At 44.4% G+C, this 19,248-nt stretch overlaps 1 protein-coding gene across 1 annotated transcript in view; it reads left to right on the top strand.

Annotated features, from left to right (window-relative positions):
- The first annotated feature begins 6,883 nt into the window (after window positions 1-6,883).
- The window catches only part of PDE8A (phosphodiesterase 8A), a 153,668-nt gene continuing 141,303 nt past the window's right edge, over window positions 6,884-19,248 (top strand). Inside the window, exon 1 of the mRNA XM_048317769.1 lies at window positions 6,884-7,280. Within this exon, the coding sequence (XP_048173726.1) occupies window positions 7,215-7,280 (66 nt within the window). The 5' untranslated portion in view covers window positions 6,884-7,214. The remainder of the gene's footprint in view (window positions 7,281-19,248) is intronic.

Here is a 19,248-nt window from a genome sequence, read left to right on the forward strand (position 1 = left end):
GATAAGATATGATTGCTTCTTAAAGTACCAGCACCAAGCCAGAGAGGTTGTGGAACAAAGGTAAAGCCTCTGAGGCAGGATTAATCTCTTGATTGTGTGTGTAGTTGGTGGCTGGGAATGCTGAGGGCCAATGGGATACAAACTGCAGGAACTGGGCGGGGGTGTTCACCCTACTTGGTGGGCAAAAGGGAAAGAAAAGCCAAATGAGCTGCATCACTTTTACTTTTCCAGTCCCCCATCCCACCAGGGAAAGTGAGCAGGAGGCTCTGTGGGGCTTCACTGCTGCCTGGGGGTAAAACACAGCAGTCTGACAGATGTTGCTTTCGGGCTGTGGCTCTACATTACTTGGAGTCTGTGGGAGCAGCCTCATTTCTTTTCCACCGAACAACGAGAAAATAATCTCTGCCTTTGCACTGGTCTTTATTTCTATAATCTGGGAGTTCCTGGGCTGCAGGTGCTGCTAACACAGCTAATTGCAAGCTCTCTCTTGAAATATGTGTTTAGTAATGGTGGATTTGTCTTCACAGCCATCTGTGTCTCATTTTGCCCGTAAGATGTTTTTGGTATTCTGGCCTCATTGTGAGCTGTGTCTAGGACAAGAGAAGTTTAATCCCGACACCGAAATGTCGAATTTTATCCGGGAAGTGCTGGCACAGCCCAGTGAGAGCAGCACTAGAGGGTGCTGCTGTGACGCCAGTAACTTTCCTCCAGTCTATCCTAAGGGATGTTTTAGAACCACTTTTTGTTTATTCATCTTGTTTCTGATGGCGTTTTGATTAAAGTCCTTGGAAACACCTGAAGATATTTCTTAGCTGTAGATATAATTTGTTTGATAATACAAAAAGTACTATTTATCAGCCTCAAAAAGTACATATCTATATATGTGACAATAATGGCTCTGAGTGTAGGGACACAGACATTTCCTCAAGGGCTGGCGGTATTGTTTAGGATTGCATAGGTTGTCAGAAATTAAATCAGGTCAAATGAGGATGATTGTTGCATTTTTAAACCTCCCTCACATGGGCTGAGCATCACATGTTTTGACATAGCCATTAACTTTAAAACTGTGGCCCAAAAGCCACACATTTATGGGGTCATCCTCTGTTCTTTTAGATACCTTCTTGGGGTTCAGTTATGCCTCCTTCTTTACAGGAAACTAAGACTAAATATTGGGATTTTATTGAGACCCAGTACAGGTGAGATTTCTGTGGATGATGTGGTCTATGTTGGTAATTCTTATGCCCTCAAATTACTTCTAGAGTATTTCCTTCAGTTAATGAAAATATATAGCTTGCTCTTAGAAATATAAAATGTATTTTGAATAACTAGAATTTAAGATGAACTGCAATCTATTCACATTACCCTTAAGAAATTCCAAGTCATTAGGACCAAATGCAATTTAAGTTTCTACAGAAGCAGGAATTGCTTGTGAACTGCACGTTATTTCTTTTGCAAGTTGAAATATCATCTTGGTAGTACCTCATTTATGCTGCACTTTTGAACAGCAAATCTAAATCCAAACACAATCTCCCCTGTTTCCTCTTTTGTCTGTATTACCTCTGAGTCAGCAAGGCACTGAAATAACTGCTGGGTGACCTGCTTGATGTTCATAAGGACGTTGGGTAGAGTTTGACCCTAAGTAGTTGTAATACTGAACTGTGTTCAAGGGAGCTACAGTTCAGTGACCCAGGTTTTGTTACTCAGCTCATGCAGAACTTGTGAGGTTTTGTCCTGCAGGTGAGCAATACAACTGCCACTGGGCGTGGGGCATCTGTGAGAACAGGAAGTGATAACACATTTGGGGTTTTTAAAATATCATTGAAAGTACCATTGCTTGACACTTGGTCACTATTTATCTAGTACTTAATACATACAAGTATTTGGTTTACCACAGGCTTTTCTCTCACGGGAGAAAACAGTCATTGCATCCCTCAGTGTGGTAGTGGCAGTGGAGGGTGTGGGCTTGCTGTTCTCAAGAGTCATAAATTCTGGAGACTGAGGAATTGCATACATCCCTCTTCATTTCAGGGCAAGAATACGTGAACCCAACTTCTTTGGTCTTGTGGTGGGTTGGACTTTTCTTGGGATTGCTGGCATCAGGAGCTGGCATCTCGTGCTGCAAGGTGTTATGGTGCCCTAGGGAGTTCCTGAAAAGAAGGGTGAAATGAGAATGGCTGCCTTGATTTGAAACAAGGCATGAAGAAACCTCATTCCTCTGCAAAGCAAAGCCCTCCTAAAAGAGTCCCCTGCAGCACCTCGTACAAGGTACCTGAGATGGCTTTCTTTGAAGGGATAGGTTTCTCCTCCAACCCTATTTACAAAGCCCCATTCCTTGGGAGAACTCAAGGGCTGTCAGAAAGATGGTAAATATTGTCATGAAAGGAGAATAAAAAAGAATTGCAAAGACTGAATTACTTGGCCAAAGGTGAAAGAGGAAACCAGACTAGACATGGAGATAAATTCTGTCTTCTGTGTGTGTGGCTTGTACTTTAACCACATTGCCATTCTCTTTTCTCTATACGCAGTAATGTGTGGTAATTGGGATGCTGGCCAAGAGAAGGCAGGGAGAGGATTGCAGCAGTTGTCCTTATCAATTGTTAGGCAATGATTTCACAATTGTAGCTCATTTTCTTCACTGTGAAGCTGAGAGACAGGCTGTACTGCACCACTGCTGTCTGCAAACACCAACATATTCAGATCCTGCCCCTGCTTCTGCTAAAAGATAAGCACAGTATCATGAAAAATGAGATTTCTTTCCTAAACAAGAAAAGATTTATAATGGTCAAACACTCAAGGTATGCCTAGCAAATACCAAAACCTAAATCCTTTGCAATGATCTTCAAGATGCTGTCATTTCCCTGATAACCTGGGCCCCTGAGTTCAGCTCACAACCTTTTGTAACGGGAACAAACAGGTTTATTTCACTATACCAAGAGTCCATGCTGTCTCACAGCAGCCCTGATCCCTGCCTTGCAGCTTATCTTGAGAAGGAAAAAAAAATTAAACCTTTGTTTAGTGCTGGCTAACAGTGTTAAAGTTACAGCAGGCTCTATTAACCTGTTCTGACACGTCTGTTTGAGGCAGCAGCTTGGAAATGCCAGGCCAGGGCATCTCCCACAAAGGGCAGCCTTACCAGGGCTTGGGTCAAAGCCTGTCAGATCTGAGGTCCTGGTTTTATGCTTGCACCCACCATGTGTGTAGCTGAACATGCAGTTTGCTGAGGTCTGAACAGTGCTGGGATGTCACTAATGGCCAGCACTGCCAGGCTCGGGGCAGCTTGGAATAAACCTGCCCCCAGACTGATGTCAAATGCACCGTGTCTGTGGCACTGGTGCCTTCCCTCTGGTCTGCCTTCCTGTGTGGGTCTTCTTGATGGTGTGAGCTCAGCTGGGAGCCTTCTGCTCTGGGGATATTTGCAGGACCTCTTTGGTCTGCTGGACCACCTACTTTTGTGAACCTGAAGTCTCCTCTCTATTGAGTTTACTTGAATCCGGCCCCGTTTCAAGGAACTCAGGCAGAGCCCACAAGTAATACAGAGCAACTTCCTTAGGAAAAAAAACAAGAAACAGTTTTTAGCTTTCCTGGCTGGTCCAGAAGTAGTAAAAGTAATTTCAGACATGTTCAAGGTACTTTCTGTTTGCCTCTGCATTTGAAATGCGAAGAGCTATTTTGTCTCTGTGGCTCTTCCATTTAACAGCAGCTTCTGCTCTCCTGTAGAGGTGAGTGTTGTTCCTGCCTGCTTTCTGAGGGAGAAACTCCAGCATGCTGTGGGCGATCCTGAAATAAAAAAGGAAACTGATACCCAGCTGCAATTACAGCCCTCACTTCCTGATCTCCGCTCCTGGGCTGTACTTCAAAGCCATCTTTAGACCCATTCTGCACTTTCCCTTTTCTTTTTCATCCTTTCCTTTCCTGGTGGACTTTGACATCAGGACTGAGGATGCACAAACAGGCTTGGTATTGGGGCTACATCCTCAGCTGCAAGTCCCCTCCAGATGGGGGAAAGAGCTGCCACCGTTTTACAGGGAAAACCACCAAGCTGCAGAGACAAATGTGTCTGGCCTGTCGTTGCCCAAGAAGCTTGTGACTCATCCATGGGGAGAGTTCTGATTTCCTAAATTAGTTTAGAGTAAACCAAGCTGTGGGCTATCCTTCCTGTGATCTGACACAACTCGAAACAGATGTCTGGTTTACACTAAAGGTTGAAGCTGAAAACCTTGTGAGTTTGCTTCTCCACAGCAACCATAGGAAAGTTTATCTTATGTTATGCTGTGTGTGTGGAAAGTGCTTCCTTTGATTGCTCTGTTTTAAATTAGGAAATGGCCAATTCAAAACCAAAAAAACCTGTGAAAGTTACTGCCACAGAATGTCATCAAAGCAGAAGACATAACACGGACACCTACGTGGATAATGAGATACAGAACTTTTGCTTGGAATTTAATGCAAGGAAACTTCAGAAGGCTGGGTTTGCCTACTCTGGAACACACCTAATATGTCACTAAAGGGGTGACCTTAAAGAGGAACCAGAGAAAAAACAAAATGCAAAGCAATTTGATATTTCAGGCAGGCCCCTTGCCTGCTCTCTTAAAATTCAAATGGCAATTAGTGATCAGAGATTTTTTTTTTGCCCAAGAGAGTTAAAGGCATGGTGGAAAAAAGAGTTCTTGAAGCTGCTGTAATAAACAGCCCTTGTGAATAATTGGGGCAAAGATTGGTACAGTCCCCTCCCCGTTCCTGTCTCGAACCCTGCCTGAGGCTGAGCTGACTCCCAGCTGGGCAGGAAGGGCTGGCAGAGGTGCCCCGGGAGCCAGGACTGAGACACCCTGGGGTTCTGTGCTGTGAAAGCTCTTTGGCTCTCAGAAAATGACCTGAGCATACAAAATGACAGAAAGGGACATTTAAACTTGGTAAATATTCGTAGCAGAGTCTTCCAGCTGGGAAGGGAGTACCTCATCTGGTTATCTGCTGGTTTGGAGAGTGAGTTCATGTGAATTATTTCAAAAGAGACAAAACTGGCTCAGCTATGTTGCCGCAGTGAAATGAGCCTGTGCCCAGGAGCCCAGGGACTGCAGGCTTCTGCTGGGCACTGGGAGAAGGCTGGGCTGGGGTTACACTTGTTCATGTGGGGATAAGCCAGCTTTGCTTTTTCCTGAGCTTGTGTGGGCAAAGGAGAGAAGGAGCCTGCCTGTCAGTAGAGAGAGATGCAAGTTTGATGAGGACACTGAACATCTACAGTGCACTGTTTGCTGGTTAAGCTACTAATGCTGAGTCTCACAGTGTAGGAGGGGAAACTGAGGCACAGGGCTTTTGTTTTACCCCTCGAAATCACAGAATCAGTGGCAGAGACAAGCTAAGTTGCTGGTTTCCAAATCTGCACTCGCTGTTTGCCTTGCTCTCTCCATGAAGACACACCTATGCCCTCACAATTCTTGCCTTTTTTGCCACATTTGTCTTCACGTCTTTGAAACAAATACATAATCGAGCAATGTGTACACTGGGCTCAGTCTGTTGTACCCTACTCAGTGTTTGAGGGTTGTAACTATTATGTCACAACAAGACAGACACTTTCAATTTTGATAAAATGTAATCTCAAACTACTTAAAGACCAATTTTAATTAAACTGTTGAGAAATATCTCATGAAATCCTATGAGACTAATGATGAGTATAATTGAGCATGTGATCTCAACCAAATCACTTATGCACTTTGTGCTTCAGTGGCAGAAAGAGGTCTAAAAATCAGATTCCTGTATGGCTAATTTTTAATGATGCTGCCAATATCAACATTGGATTAAAATATGTTATATTTGAACAGAATTAACGTTAGTCTTTCTGCACAGTTGCCACTACCCCCCCGCCCCAAAAAAAAAAAAAAGTTGTTTCCTGCTGCATAGAAAGAAAAGTTGCATTTCAGAGAGGGGAAAAGTGGCCTTAATTTCTGAGAGCAGCCAGTGACCCTGGATTCCTCTCTTTTCTTTAAAGAGAGGCCTTTCCTGAGACAAGGGGCTGTGCTGAAAATGAAGCCATGTTTGTCTTTAAATAGATGTCAGAGATCACAGTCGGTTTCGAAATTTTAGGGCAGCAGCTATCTGCAGTGGCACTGCCTGATAGGCAGTGCAAACAGAACAAAGAGGGTTGATCCTTTGTTACCTGCTTTTATTTGTATTTATTGTAGCCCTTCTCTATCGTGTACAGTGTGTTTGGAGAGAAGTGTCACTTCCTAAATTGAGTGTGCTCCTTTAGGTATGTGGTTGCTCCAGAGAAAAATAATCCATTTGCTTCAGAAAGCCCCTGTAGGCAGTCTTATGGTATAACCTGATTTTTACTGGCTCTAGCAGGGAATGGAGGCTATTTTGTAAATTTATCCCTATTTTATGTAGACTTCTGAGAATGAGTGGAACTTTTTTAAGCTGAGCATGTGGCAGATGGAAGTCTTGTGGGTACCTGGATGGGCACTTGTGATCTCTGCTGCAAGACACCCTGTGGACATTACCCATCCAGCCTGCTGGGGTACAGGGTCTGTGCATCCTTAGGGAAAAGTGCTTAGGGGTTTGACCCCAATGGCATTCACTAACAGAGCCTGGTGGGTTTGCATGTGGCCCATGCATGTCTGCTGAGAGCTTTGCATCGATCAGAATTAATGTATCTCAGCTCAGAACAGTCAGCACCCTGCCATCCTCTCTGGGCTTTTTTCTTCTTATAAAAATATTTATCTACCCAAGCAATAAGTTGAATGTAAGTTGCCTTTATTACTGTAGTGACGTTGAATGGTTGGTTGCTGGGTGACCTTGTTTCTGATTTTATGGTCTAGGCCAGCTCTGGCAGCAGAGAGGTGTGGCCACGTATTGCACTCCGTTGTCAGGCTTCTCCTGAGATGATCAGAGGTTCAGTGTCAGTTCTCCTACAGCACCTGGGAAGCTGTAAGCATTTGCCATTTGCTATGTGAAAACCTGGATCCACAAGGAAAGGCTGAAGGAGATAAATGCCTGACAAGGGGAACTATTAAAGCTTAAAAGAAAGGCCAGGCTCTGTGAAATGCAGCACAGAACCAGGATCTGCAACCTTGGATTAGACCAGTGACCATAAAACCGACGTGTGACTTATTGCAGGGCTTCCACAAACTGGGATACTGGAGCCTGCATAGTTTGCTTTGCTTTTGCTTGGAGGGTGATTTAATGTTTTTCATTGGAAAACAAAGTTTTGCAACTAATCAGACATGGAAGAAAATGAAGGAGCAGATGTTTCGGAAACCAGCTCTGTCTCTAATGGTCCTTGGTGCAAGGTGAGAACTTTGATTCCCCCTTCTCCCTCAGTTACAGAACATATTCTCTCTTTCTGCTGTTTACAAGTGACTTCAGTAAACCATTGCCCTTGGACCAGACTGAATACAACCTCTGCATCAGCTTTGTAAACAACTTCAGACATTCCTTAGAGCAAGGTTATGCTAAACATTAGGAACAGAAATGAAATGGTAATGTGTGTGGTTAAGTGACTGTCATCCACCTCACTGGAAAGTTTCAAATATCTGAGTAACTATAGGTTTCTGTGTTGTGGAAACTACCAAAATAGTTTTCTTAGGTGTTTGGAGAATCCAGAAACTTCATACAATTTTAGCAAAGCCACTGCTTTAAGATTTGCAGGTCAAATGTGTTGAGTAAAACTGTAGCAAGCAGAGGAGAAGATAAGCATTAACTTGGGCAAACAAATTGACAATTTAACTGCATGGAACTCAGTGTCCAGCAGCAACTCCTCCTATTGCCCCAGAGCTCACTCAGAGCATTTAACCTCCCGAATGGGTCAGCTGTGCTGCTTGTCAAATCCCGAACAGTGACGTTCAGAGATTGTGTTCTGTTTGCTTGTGTTTGTAATCTGATCTCATGTAACAACATTGTCCTCAGCTCACATATAACCACGGGGGTAACTCTGACATCCTGCCTGAAAAAAACCCTTGTTGTTTCCTGTGCTTGACGTTTGAAAGATTTCCAATTTGGACAGGTTAGCATGTTTATACTAATCTCATCCTGTTACTTGAAATTAAATGATTAGCATTTTGGAAGTTGGACATGCCACTTTCATTTTGGTTTCCCCAAAAATACTGGGGTTTGTTATCTCCACAAGTTTCAGAGGGGAGTGGTGGAAGTTTTTCTGTTGCCTGTGCTGAGGCCAGGATTTCAGTCCAGACATTTATGCTTTGGAGAAGGAGCCTCTGGGAGGTCACATCAGAAATGTGCCAGTTTGGATTCTAGCTCAGTATTGCCTTCCCTTCATAGGAGTTACTGGAAACTAAGACAGAGAACTTAGGAAACTGGAAATTCTGAAAATAAAGGAGTGCTTGCTACTTGTTAAAAAATATTCTTAGTGAATACAGACGTGCGTATCTAATGAAAACAAGTCTGAAGAGCTGGTCAAGCAGAAGAAGCACAATCACCTTGTCCTGTTGGAACATCTCAGCATTGATTGCTTGGTGCCTCTCCCCTGGCACAGCCCAGACCGTTGTTCTCATCAGTGCTTAGGGTCCTTCACTTCAGCGTGTCTAACAAAAACTAAAAAAATTGCTGCTGCATTTGCTATTTGCTGTGCTCATTTTTTGTTTACAAAGTTGGATATCCAGTAAAAAAAGGCAGAAGCAACACTCCAAAAACAAAAAAACAAAACACAAAAAAAAAAAAAAAAAGGAAGAAAAAAGGGACAAAATAATGAGAGTTGTTTGTAAACATCAAGGCTGCAAATTATTCACATCAAATATTTGGCAACTAGGCAACAATAACAAAATATGTTCACAGAGCTCTAGAGCAGTTTGCAATCAAAAAGTCTGTTTTCATAGAATATATTGTTCATCTCATATCCTGATTTCTGTAGAGGCAGAAGGTTAGAAGCTGATTTCTGGAAGTAGTGTGCCTATTGGTGCTTTTTTAGACACAGATTTTAATTCACAGGAGCCTGGGCAGGATGCATGGCTGTGGCTGGAGAGAATATATTGAATAACAACATGCACTCTGTCATGGCCTAAAAGTTCACAGAGTAGGTGAAGATTTACATGTTATTGTTTTGTGGCTCATAGAATATGATTTTCTTTCTGTGAACCTGATATGTTCTAGTTTTTCCTTTAAAAAATGGGAAAAACTCCCCTCTGCCCTGGGAAAAATCTGGAGGATTTTTTCAACCATATTTTAATTATATTGGTTGCAGTCTTAAAAATCTTACTTCAGTGTGATAGCATATTTTTTCTCAATAAATATTGAGAAATAATATTGAGAATAGCTCATTATTCAGCTGTTCAGCAACTGCCTTCGCATCTTTCAAGTGCAAATTTGTGTTTGCAAATAACTTTGTCTGGCTCTCATTGTGGGTACAAGTGTTACTCATTAGAGCTCTTTGTCAGCATCCCAAAATGTGGTAATTGAAGATCCAGCTACAAATATTTCTGTTTGTGTTTCCTATCTTAGTGTTTAGTTTAAGAGGGCTGAATCTTAGGCAGAAGTGTGTTGATGTTCTTTTGTTTATGTTTATTATAAAATCATAAAATACTGTCATTTTCTGTGGTTAGCCTGGGCAGCGCCTGTGCTGTGGCTGAGCAGAGACCTGCACGTGGGCTGGCTCACACCAGTGCCAGCAGGGCCTTGCTGTCACACAATTCTAAATGCACTTAGAGGTTTTTAAATGAAAAAGGAGCTGGTTAGTTATTAACTTGAAGAAATATCTGATTTTAGAGAACAGAAGATTACAAAACAAACTGGATTTTCACCAGCTCCTGAAGGGCAAACAGTACACTGTGTCTGGGGGCAGGGGGGAGAGAATTTACTCCTCACATTTCCCTGCAGTGTGCGTTTGTGTTGAAGCTTTTTCACTCTCATAGTACTTGATGTAAATGTTAATTAGCACTCCAGGGGAAATGTGTTAACAAATGTACCTTTGACACAGGTCCACAGCTCCGCTTTGCTCTGTAGCTGCAGGCTGGAAAGATTAGCTGGCAAAGTAGCTGGTGCTGCTTTTGAGGAAACTCTTCAAACAGGAGTTCAGGGGAGCTTGCTGAACACTTGGATTTTGCTGCTCTGCTGCAGCTCAGGCTGCTCTTGCTGCTCTGTGGAAGAGGTGCTGGGTAAAATGTGAGCCCTTCTAAGCAAACTCCTAGAAAAGGGATACTTCTAACCATTAACAGGCTTCAAATAAGACTGCCTGGGTTATGGCTTTCATGAGATGAAGAAAAAATGACTTAGCACAAACTTCGTGGCAGAATTTATTCCTCCTCCTCCCCCAGTGCTGATCTTGATTAGCAATAAATAAGGGTGGTAAAGTAATTCCTGTATGTTGTTAGAGTAGAAAGGTAACAGTAGGGCATTCATAAACACATTTACCTCATCACTGCACTTCTTTGCCTTTCCATAAACAGCAGGGCAGAGATTCAGAAATGGAAACCATTCACAGGCTGGGATTTTTCAGCAGTATTCAAACCAGGCTAGCATTTAGATATATTGGTGAATTCTGGCCAGATTAATTCCAGAACCCACCATGACTTCTGTGAGAACATATGCAGAGCCACTTCTCAAGATCTGGCTTGTTCAGCTATTCATTTCTGTGCAGCATCAAATCCTGATTTTCCCTGATGAGGAATAGCTCATATTTAAGACACAGTGAGAAGAGTCCAAGGTTATTGACCACTCTCTGGAAATGAGGTTGGTAATTTTAGCCCAGCCCTCATGAAACTGGTCTGGGGTTTGCAATAGTGATGAAAACCCTGCTGCAGGAGCATGCCTTTGCCTCCAAGAGCAAAGGGCAAAACTGCTGTTGGGAGTCCTTCCCTTCCCTGGAGCAGGATGTTGCATGAAGGATGCTGGTGTTACCACATGGCTCTTGATCAGCTGGGCTGACCCTGGCATCTCTCTTGTGTTGCCTTCAGTGGGTATTTACAAGAAGGATGCCTCATACTTTTCCCCTTCCTGTAAAATGGTTTCTTTCTGGCTTTTATGGCCCTATGGGGAGTTTCAAGCCAGTGAGCTGTTGCTGGTGAGGGGCCATAGCTCCTGTTTCAGAGCTGACTCTGAGGTTTTCAGGGACTCCAGCAAGGAGTGGGCAGAATGTGAACTAGTGCATATCTGAGTGGTGAGCGGCCCACGGGACACGCTTCAGAGCCCCTGGGCAAGCCTGACCTCTAAGTAGGTCAGCCATGGAGAGGCACTGCTGCTTTGTGCTCACCACGTGTCCAGGCTGCAAGTGTGAACCAGGCTGTGCAGGGTGTGCTCGGGCTGTTTGTCCCAGCCGTGCCTTCAGCTGGGCTTTGCCTGTGGGCTGGGACAGCCCTGGGATGGTTTCCTGGCACAGGGAGCTCATGTGAGCACTCTTATTTTGAAGTGCAGGTGAAAGAAACACCAATCTTCTCCGCAGTGGGAGATCTCCTCACTTTGAATTGCTGCTAGATAAATGTGGCCTTGACTCGGTAAAATATGTCCAAAACTACTGGATGGAAGCCCTCTGGCAGGGTGCTGCCTGAGGATGCTGCTGCTGCTGGGGAGGAGAGTTTTGCTGCGTTTCAAACTGCTCCCTCCTTGCCCCTGCAGGGAGCCCCATCCGAGTAGAGAGCACGGAGCATCCCAAACCCACTGTGTGTGGAGGCACCGAGCAGGGATGGGGAGCCTGGGAAGGCACCCACCACCCCACAGCGCCTGAGCCTGCCCTGGAGGGTGCACTGACTCCAGCAGCCCCTCCGTGAGCATGGCTGGATTTTGGCATCCTCCAGCTGCCCATGAAGTGGTGACAGAGGTCAGACCTGAGCTACACTGGTTGGTGCCGTGGATGTGTTAGACCACTTCATTAAGAGTGATGGGCTGGATTAACATCTGGACCTGCTCCTGCTGAAAAGTTCAGTGTGGGAGATGCTGGGCCCTGGGTTTGGCTGCCTGAGGAGGAGACAGCACATGGCACCTCCAGAGTCAACTAGTGATAGGTCATAACCAAGCAGACTGCCTACTTCTGTGTCCTATGGTGGTGACAAAAGATAAAAGTAATTTTTATTGTTCAAAAAAAATTGTTTCAATAGCCCTCCTCCCCCCCAATTCCAATTAGTTTTCTCAGCTGCTATACTTTTGCTGCTTGTTTCTATATTCATAAACCTTGTCTTCCAAATTTTAGCAACAATAGATATACCAGTCAGCAATTGTCTAAGACCATGTAAAAATTGAAACTTTAAGGACAACAGTTCCATCCCGAGGGTTGTTGTCTAACTGGCTGCTTTGGTTTTGGCTCTTGCTGTATGTAATCTGACTCCACAGTATCCATCCAGGGGTTAAAACTCAGCTCAAGACAAGCACAAAACTCTGTCAGGTTTTGATAACTTGTTTGCTGTCTAACTCAGCAATAATCTGGTTCTCGCATTCGAGTAAACTGATCACCCAGCAGGAACTGGACTTCTGCCTTGTTGAAGGATGAATGTTGATTTAGTTGCTCAAAAGGAAAACATACAAGAAACGCAGAATTCTTGTTGACCCAACAACTGAAAGAAACATCACAACATTTCCTAAATCAACACACGGCAATTCTCAAAACAAAGTCTGAACAGCAGCCAGAAGCTTACAAGGCAGGAGATGATACTGTGACCAAACTGAGACCTTGAATCTTCCCTGCCTAAGCCATGGGGTGAGCTGGGAGCTCTGTCTGGTGACATTCACTCGTGTCTCAGAAGAGCTGCTTGTGCATGAACCTACTTGCTTTGCAGTCAGGAAATTTAATTATTGCTTCCACAGTCACCCTCACAGAGTACCCTCTGCATGAAATATGCATTCATACCTGATATGTCCCATGATTTTTTCTGTTTCCGCATATGGAGTTAAGGTTAATGTTCCATACACTGTGGACAAATAGTAGTTGTCATGGGAACCATAGCCTTGAATTTCCTGTCTCTTGAGTGATTAAATTCCCCGCAGTAATTTTGCTTTATTGGTTTGTTTCTGTAACTCCTTGTTTCCTTGGTTTGCCCTGCTTGAGGACATTTCACAGGCTACTTGGATCTCCTCAGGCTTTTGCATTTTGTACACCAGTTTCAGGAAGAATTGAGTGTTTTTCACACGGTGTGTGAAGCAGCAGGAAGTAGAGTGGAGCGAAGCCCTCCCAGGGGCTCTGAGCCCCGGGCTCTGCAGTGGATACCCGGCTTGTTGAATTCTGTGCTGCTGGAAATCCCCAGCCTCGCTGAGCAGCCCCCTCCAACACCTGTCCAGCTTTAGCATCAGGGTGCTTCCTCCTGCCACGCTGTATCTGTGCTGTGTGAGGGCACCTCCTCATGCCCTGTCTGCAGGAGATGTGGAGAGCACCTTTATCTGTTCTCCCCAGGAGCCTGATGCTGGTACAGCCAGAGCGAGTGGTCAGCCTGCCTGCTGGAATTCACATGGAGAGCGTCAGCAGGAATCTGATGGGCTTTGAGAGTTTCTATCCCTGGTCCCACAATAACAAAAGGGATTTGGGGGCCTTTACAACACTGCTAGCTGCTCTGCCAGTGCTTTACAAACTGTCCAGATGTTTAGGTTTATTCCATAATCCTAGCCCTCCAGAAAATGGTATAAAATAATATTGAAATGGGAACAACAGCCTGTAGAAACATATCCCTAGCTGGTAAGTAAAATGAATAAGTTGCTGTTAAATGCAAAATTTTATGCAAAAGGCATAAAAAGACAGTGGGAGCTTTTCCTGTTTAATCTGAAATGTTCTATAAATAAAGCTAAGTGGCTACATATTGACAAAACTGGTCACCCCTAATTTAAGGCATGTCATAGGCAGTGGAAAAAGTGTTCCCATAGACTAATGTGGATAGAAATAGAGAGCAATTTGGAAAACTAATGCTAGAATGGCATCACTGTAACTGCAGACCCTGCAGGCTGGATGTCAGTGCCACCAGCTGAACAGTGCTTTCCTTCAGCAGCCTTCGTGGTACTGAGCTTGGTTAACTGGCACTGTGCACTTCGAAGTCGTGATAATTAAAGCTGGAGTGTCATCTGCATTGTAATTAATATGCTCCTCTGCACCTAATTCATTCTGGCAGTATAGATTAATGATGGTAAATGACCAACAAGGATTTATCATGAGATGATTCTTAGTTCTACAGGCTGCCTCAGACAATTACAGGAAGCGATTGTTAACTTCAGGCTATTGTCCCGGCGTAATCGTGCATGTGCATTCTCAGCGTTGTTTTGCAGTAAAGCCCATCCAAGGGCTTCATAAAGACTCAGTTATGGCCCCTAAGAGGCTGAGACACCCTCGTAAACGTGGGAGAGGGGAAGCACAGGCTGGTGACACCGCTCTGATTTCTCAGTATCCCAGGGCGTGTAGTCTCTGCCGGTATCGGCAGGAGCTGAGATGGAGAATTATTTCTGCAAATCAGATGCTTTTGCAAATGCAGTTGTGTTGGGAGGTCGGGCAACAGGGTCAGCTGTGCAGTGGGGTACCCAGCTGGGGCTGGGCAGCCTCGTTTGTTACCAGTACTCTTCCTCTGTGGCAGTGCTGGCGTCTCCTCCTTCAGTGCCATGGGGTGGAAGGACCTTTTTCTCTGAGAACGTTACAGGGCCACAGTACCTCAGCAGTCCTGTCTGCCAAGAACTGCTGGCATCTAAGCAACAGCCTCGAGAATGGTCATTATTTTGAACTAGCAAAACGCACTCTATAAAAAGAGATGCCCCCTCAAAAGAAAGATACTGAGCTCCCTGAAAGCTTAGAGCCTCAGGAGGTTTCACAAGTCGGGCTTGCAAAATATTGACTTTCAAGCCAAGCTGGTCACAGCTGGGGGACAAAACCATGTCATGCTAAGCAAAAGGTCATGAAAAATTATATAAATGAAGTGAAATTTTCCAAAGCATATAAGGTGCTCAAGCTCTTCTTGCTTCTTGCAAGAAGTGGTTTCATCATTACATTTTCTTATAATAGCTTCCTTGTGTACACAAGGAACTTAACCTGGCTTATTTAAACTGCATCATGCATTGCTGCAAGAATACCTGATTAACAAGGTGATCAATGTGTGCTGTTCCACTTGTCAGTCAATAGGAATTAATATGCAGGAGACTAGTTCAGAAATGAGAGATTATAATGGACATTTGCTTTCCTTTGTGCTGAAGTGTTGCTGCGTGAGCAAACAAGTGCTAATACGATGAGCTGAGCTCCACTGCCTCCCCTCCCTGAGGCTGGCATGTTCCTCACTCCTCGACTGTTCCCCCATTTGTACCAATCCCAACCTTCCTCCTAGGAGCAGTGAGGCTCCTTCATGCTTGCAGTAGAGGCCTGGGTTTTTTTTTTTTCCTCTGCCCCTGGGATGTTCCTGGGAGTGCCCCTCCAATCTCCTGTCAGTCCCATCCAGCCTCTGCAGCACCTTTTGCAGTGATGGCCATGAGCATGTGGTTGGCTGAAGCTGTCATTGACCCCAAATGGACTGGAGTCACTCTCTGGTGTGGTTGATTTACCAGTGTCATGTACTCCCATGCCAGACGAAGCACAAGGCTTAACTGCAAGTGGTTTTAGTGTTTATCGGAAAATATTGCTCAGTTTTGCCCGTGCTGCCCTGGGGACACCAACGTGATCCTGGTGGCTGCTGGTTGTGCAACAGTGCTCCCTGTGCTACTTCTCTCCACTTTAATGACAGAGTTTCTCTTCCACCAGTAACCACATGGGATGGGTAATGAGACCCAAGCAAATGAGAAAGGTGGGGAAAGAATGAAAAAGCAGAAATACCTTTTATTTTCTTCCCCTCTTCTTCTTCCCCCTGGTAACAATATTTATTGGTAAGCAGGTGTAGCTGACCTGTCCCTCCTTCCCCAGCCTCAGAGAGATGGTGATGAGGTGGCTTTGGAGGGGAGGAGTGTGTGGATGAAAGAGGAGATCTCTGGGGCACCATGGCCATGGAAACATGCAAAGTTGGTGTTAGTGTTTGTTATTGTTGGCTGCAGAGATGCCTGCTCTGCACCTTCAGCCCTGAAGGAACTGGGGTACATCTGAAAGGGTTTATCTGTGAGTAAGAAAATAGGGGCTGGGAGCAGAGCTGGATCAATGGTGAGTTTTTTTGTTTGCTCTCTGACCCTTCCCCCTCAGCTATGAAATATAAACATAGATCTAATGAAACTAAAAGCAGAGGTCCCTTTGGAGAAAATTGAGGAGGCTTAGGATGAAAATTCTTAAATGTTGCAAATTGTTTTTATTCAGTCCCAAACAGAATGCCTGCAGTTGCTTTATATGCTGTTTATGTTTGTCCTGTTTCATTTTGGAGAAGAAAAATCAAACCCAAACCATTTCATTTAGAAAATACCAAAGCAAAACATTTCACAGAACCATAGAATAGTTGAGGTTGGAGTGGAACACTGGAGATCATCTCGTTCAACCCCTCTGCTCAAAGCATATTTGAATACGTTATACATTTCTGTTTTGAATTTTTATCTGTGTCCATAGTAATTTCCCAGTTTGGGCTTGAATTTCTAAACAGATCTCAGTTCCCTCCCCAGTTGTATTTTGGGATCAACTTTGCATTTACTGATTTTTATTTTCTTAGGCTTCTACTTGGGAAATCGATGTCCTCTGTGCTAGGCTGGCAGTGTATGCTGTCTTCAGACTCCATGCAGAAAGTGTTTTCCAGATGTCATGGATTCCATGTAGCTTCTCTTTTCTTCTTCTGCATAGCTTTATATAACCACAAGTGTTTGACTTTATATCTGCTTATTACAGCACACTTGTGACTTAAAAAGATGTGGACACTCATGGGAGCAAAACATTAGCATTTATTATAAAAGGTAGTGATATACTGTCTGGTTGGCTTCCTACCTGTGTCCACACATAGAATCATAGAGTCATTTAGATTGGAAAAGACCTTTAAGATCATCAAGTCCAGCCATAAACCCAACTAGTCCACCACTGAACGATGTTCCTGTGATCTCAAAATGCAGACCTATGTCTGCCAACGATTTACTAAAGGGACAAGGTAGTGTCTGTCATTTATCCACTAACTTTTTTTGCCAAGTTAAAATAAAAAACAACCCAAAACCGAAAAAAAAATTCCAAAACATTTGTAGCAAATAAAGAGCAGCTGAGGACCCAGAAACATGAATGACTAGGATGCCTCAGACTGGGATGTGCCCAAAAGCTTACACAAAGCCTAAAAAAAGGTTGCCCATGACAGTGTCACCCATGTGCCCCGTGGGCTTTGACATCTGAATTCCTACAAGCTGGGAGTGAGTGCACTGTCTGAGCTGCTGTTTTGGCAGAGATGTTTAATAGTAATTAGTGTGATCTGGACACTGGCTGGAGCAATACAATTGGATTTGTCCCATTTGGAGTCACAAAGTGCTGTGGGCCAGGACTGTGGAACTGTCCTTCACCTCTGTATGAGAACTGCCCTAATGTGAACCTCATGGAAAGGAAACCCCTCACTTCCAGTACAGCATGAAGCTTGTCCACTCTTTGTGAAATGGAAAGACAGTAAGGAATCTCAGAAAATGTAACTCAGCCCTTCTATAATTTTTTCTTTCTTTTACCAAGGATTTTAATTTCCTTTCCTGCCTTTTCTTATTGCAAATAAAAAAAACCCCCAGAAACCAAATGGCTAAAACTCCAGGGTTCCTTAGCAAAACTATTCCCTCATGCTTTCAGCTGGAGCAGTTTTCCAACAGTGACATGAGCTCACAATATGTTAGTCTGACTCTAAATAAGATTTTCCGGAGTTGGCTGAAGGTTTTGGCTTAGTTCTAGAATAAACTGCTCCGGAAACCTTTCTGGAGTGGATTCTGGATAACCTGGCACCATTCAAAGGATTAAAAAAGTCATGCATCATTTGCCCTTTCAAAATACTCAAGGCTTTTAAATTTCTCACCCCAGAAAATGTCTTTCTTTTCATCAAACATCAGCTGTTTCCAATTGCTTCACTCTGTTTTGGTCACTTATTCTCTCTTTTCCTTCCCATGCATGACTAAATATCTCCTTTAAATCAACTTGAAGCAATTTGTTTTTCCATTCATCCATTGGGTTGTGCTGGTTTCTTTCACCGTTGGAATGCCACGTGAATGTCATACATTGAAGGAGCAATATCATCTGTGCAGTCCTGAGCGCAGGAGTACCTGGCGCCAGTTCTGCAGCTCAGTACTTGAAAGGCACGACAGCTGCTGGGTTCTGCATGCTTTAACTGGTTCATTTGCTGCAGCTCTGAGCAGAAATACCATGGCAGCCCCGCACAACGGTGTGATGCCCAGGCTCGTGGTCTCATGATGAGCATTCTAGCTCTGGACCAGTGGGACTCATTCTGCCTCAGCTCAGCACTAAGCTCAAGCAGAGTGCTCCATCTGAGGGTCAGGCATGCTGAGCCTGTGAGCCAGGACAGGCTGCTCTGGCCTCGCTCCTTGGGAGGCTTCCTGAGCCACTGGTGCAGTGCCCGGCTGCCACTTCGGCTGTGCCAGCTGGGCAAAGGCACAGGCTCCGTGCTGTGCACGATTCCTGGCGTGGATGTGGCCTAGGAGCAGGTCACCTTACGTAGAGGGGACTGGATGCCTTGTTAAAAGTGCACTGAGGTGCCGGTGCCAGCCCTCCTGACAAGATGGTCCGTGCAAGTCCCGCATCAAACTCCAGTGACCAAAAAACCATCCACACCTCAGTCCTGCCAGTGCTGTGGTGCCTAAATGCAATCTTGCCTTGATCTCTACAGCTGATGAGTAGGCACACTGCTCTTCAGTAACCTTGTCTTGTTGCCCTCAGATTAGAATGAAGTTTCTCCAGTCCTTGATCTCTTGTATAATATACGAGCACCCACCAGATTTCTGACCCATGCGTGTGTGACACATGTGTTTTCCTTTCAGTTGACAAACACAGAAGCTGAAATTGTCCATAAAAAATAAATACCAAGGCCAAGCACAGGAAAGGGTTTGTTTCGGTTTGGGTTTCTTTCTTTTGGTGAAGTAAAGAATATGCTGGAGATAGATTTGACAAAGTGAGTGATCCAGATTTTTGTGGCAGTTGCATCCCAGCTCTAGCTGTCACGGCCACAGCTGATCCAAGCTGTGCTGCGTTCGGCAAGGGAAGGAGTCAGGTTCAGACCTGCCAGAAGGCCCTGAACACTAAACCCTTCTGTCCAGAGAGGGATATGTAAAGCTACGCTTCCTCAAGATTGCTGCCAAATGACTAATCTTGGACACTTTCAGGCATTCCAGCATGTCTGGTTAGTGGTTACTCTAGCCATCCTATCGTATTTTTGGGAACCAAATGTCTTGCACGCTGAAGCTAGGTGCATATTATACGAGGGGTTC

Source organism: Corvus hawaiiensis, chromosome 13, assembly GCF_020740725.1.
Source record: "Corvus hawaiiensis isolate bCorHaw1 chromosome 13, bCorHaw1.pri.cur, whole genome shotgun sequence".
In the NCBI taxonomy this organism is placed as follows: domain Eukaryota; kingdom Metazoa; phylum Chordata; class Aves; order Passeriformes; family Corvidae; genus Corvus; species Corvus hawaiiensis.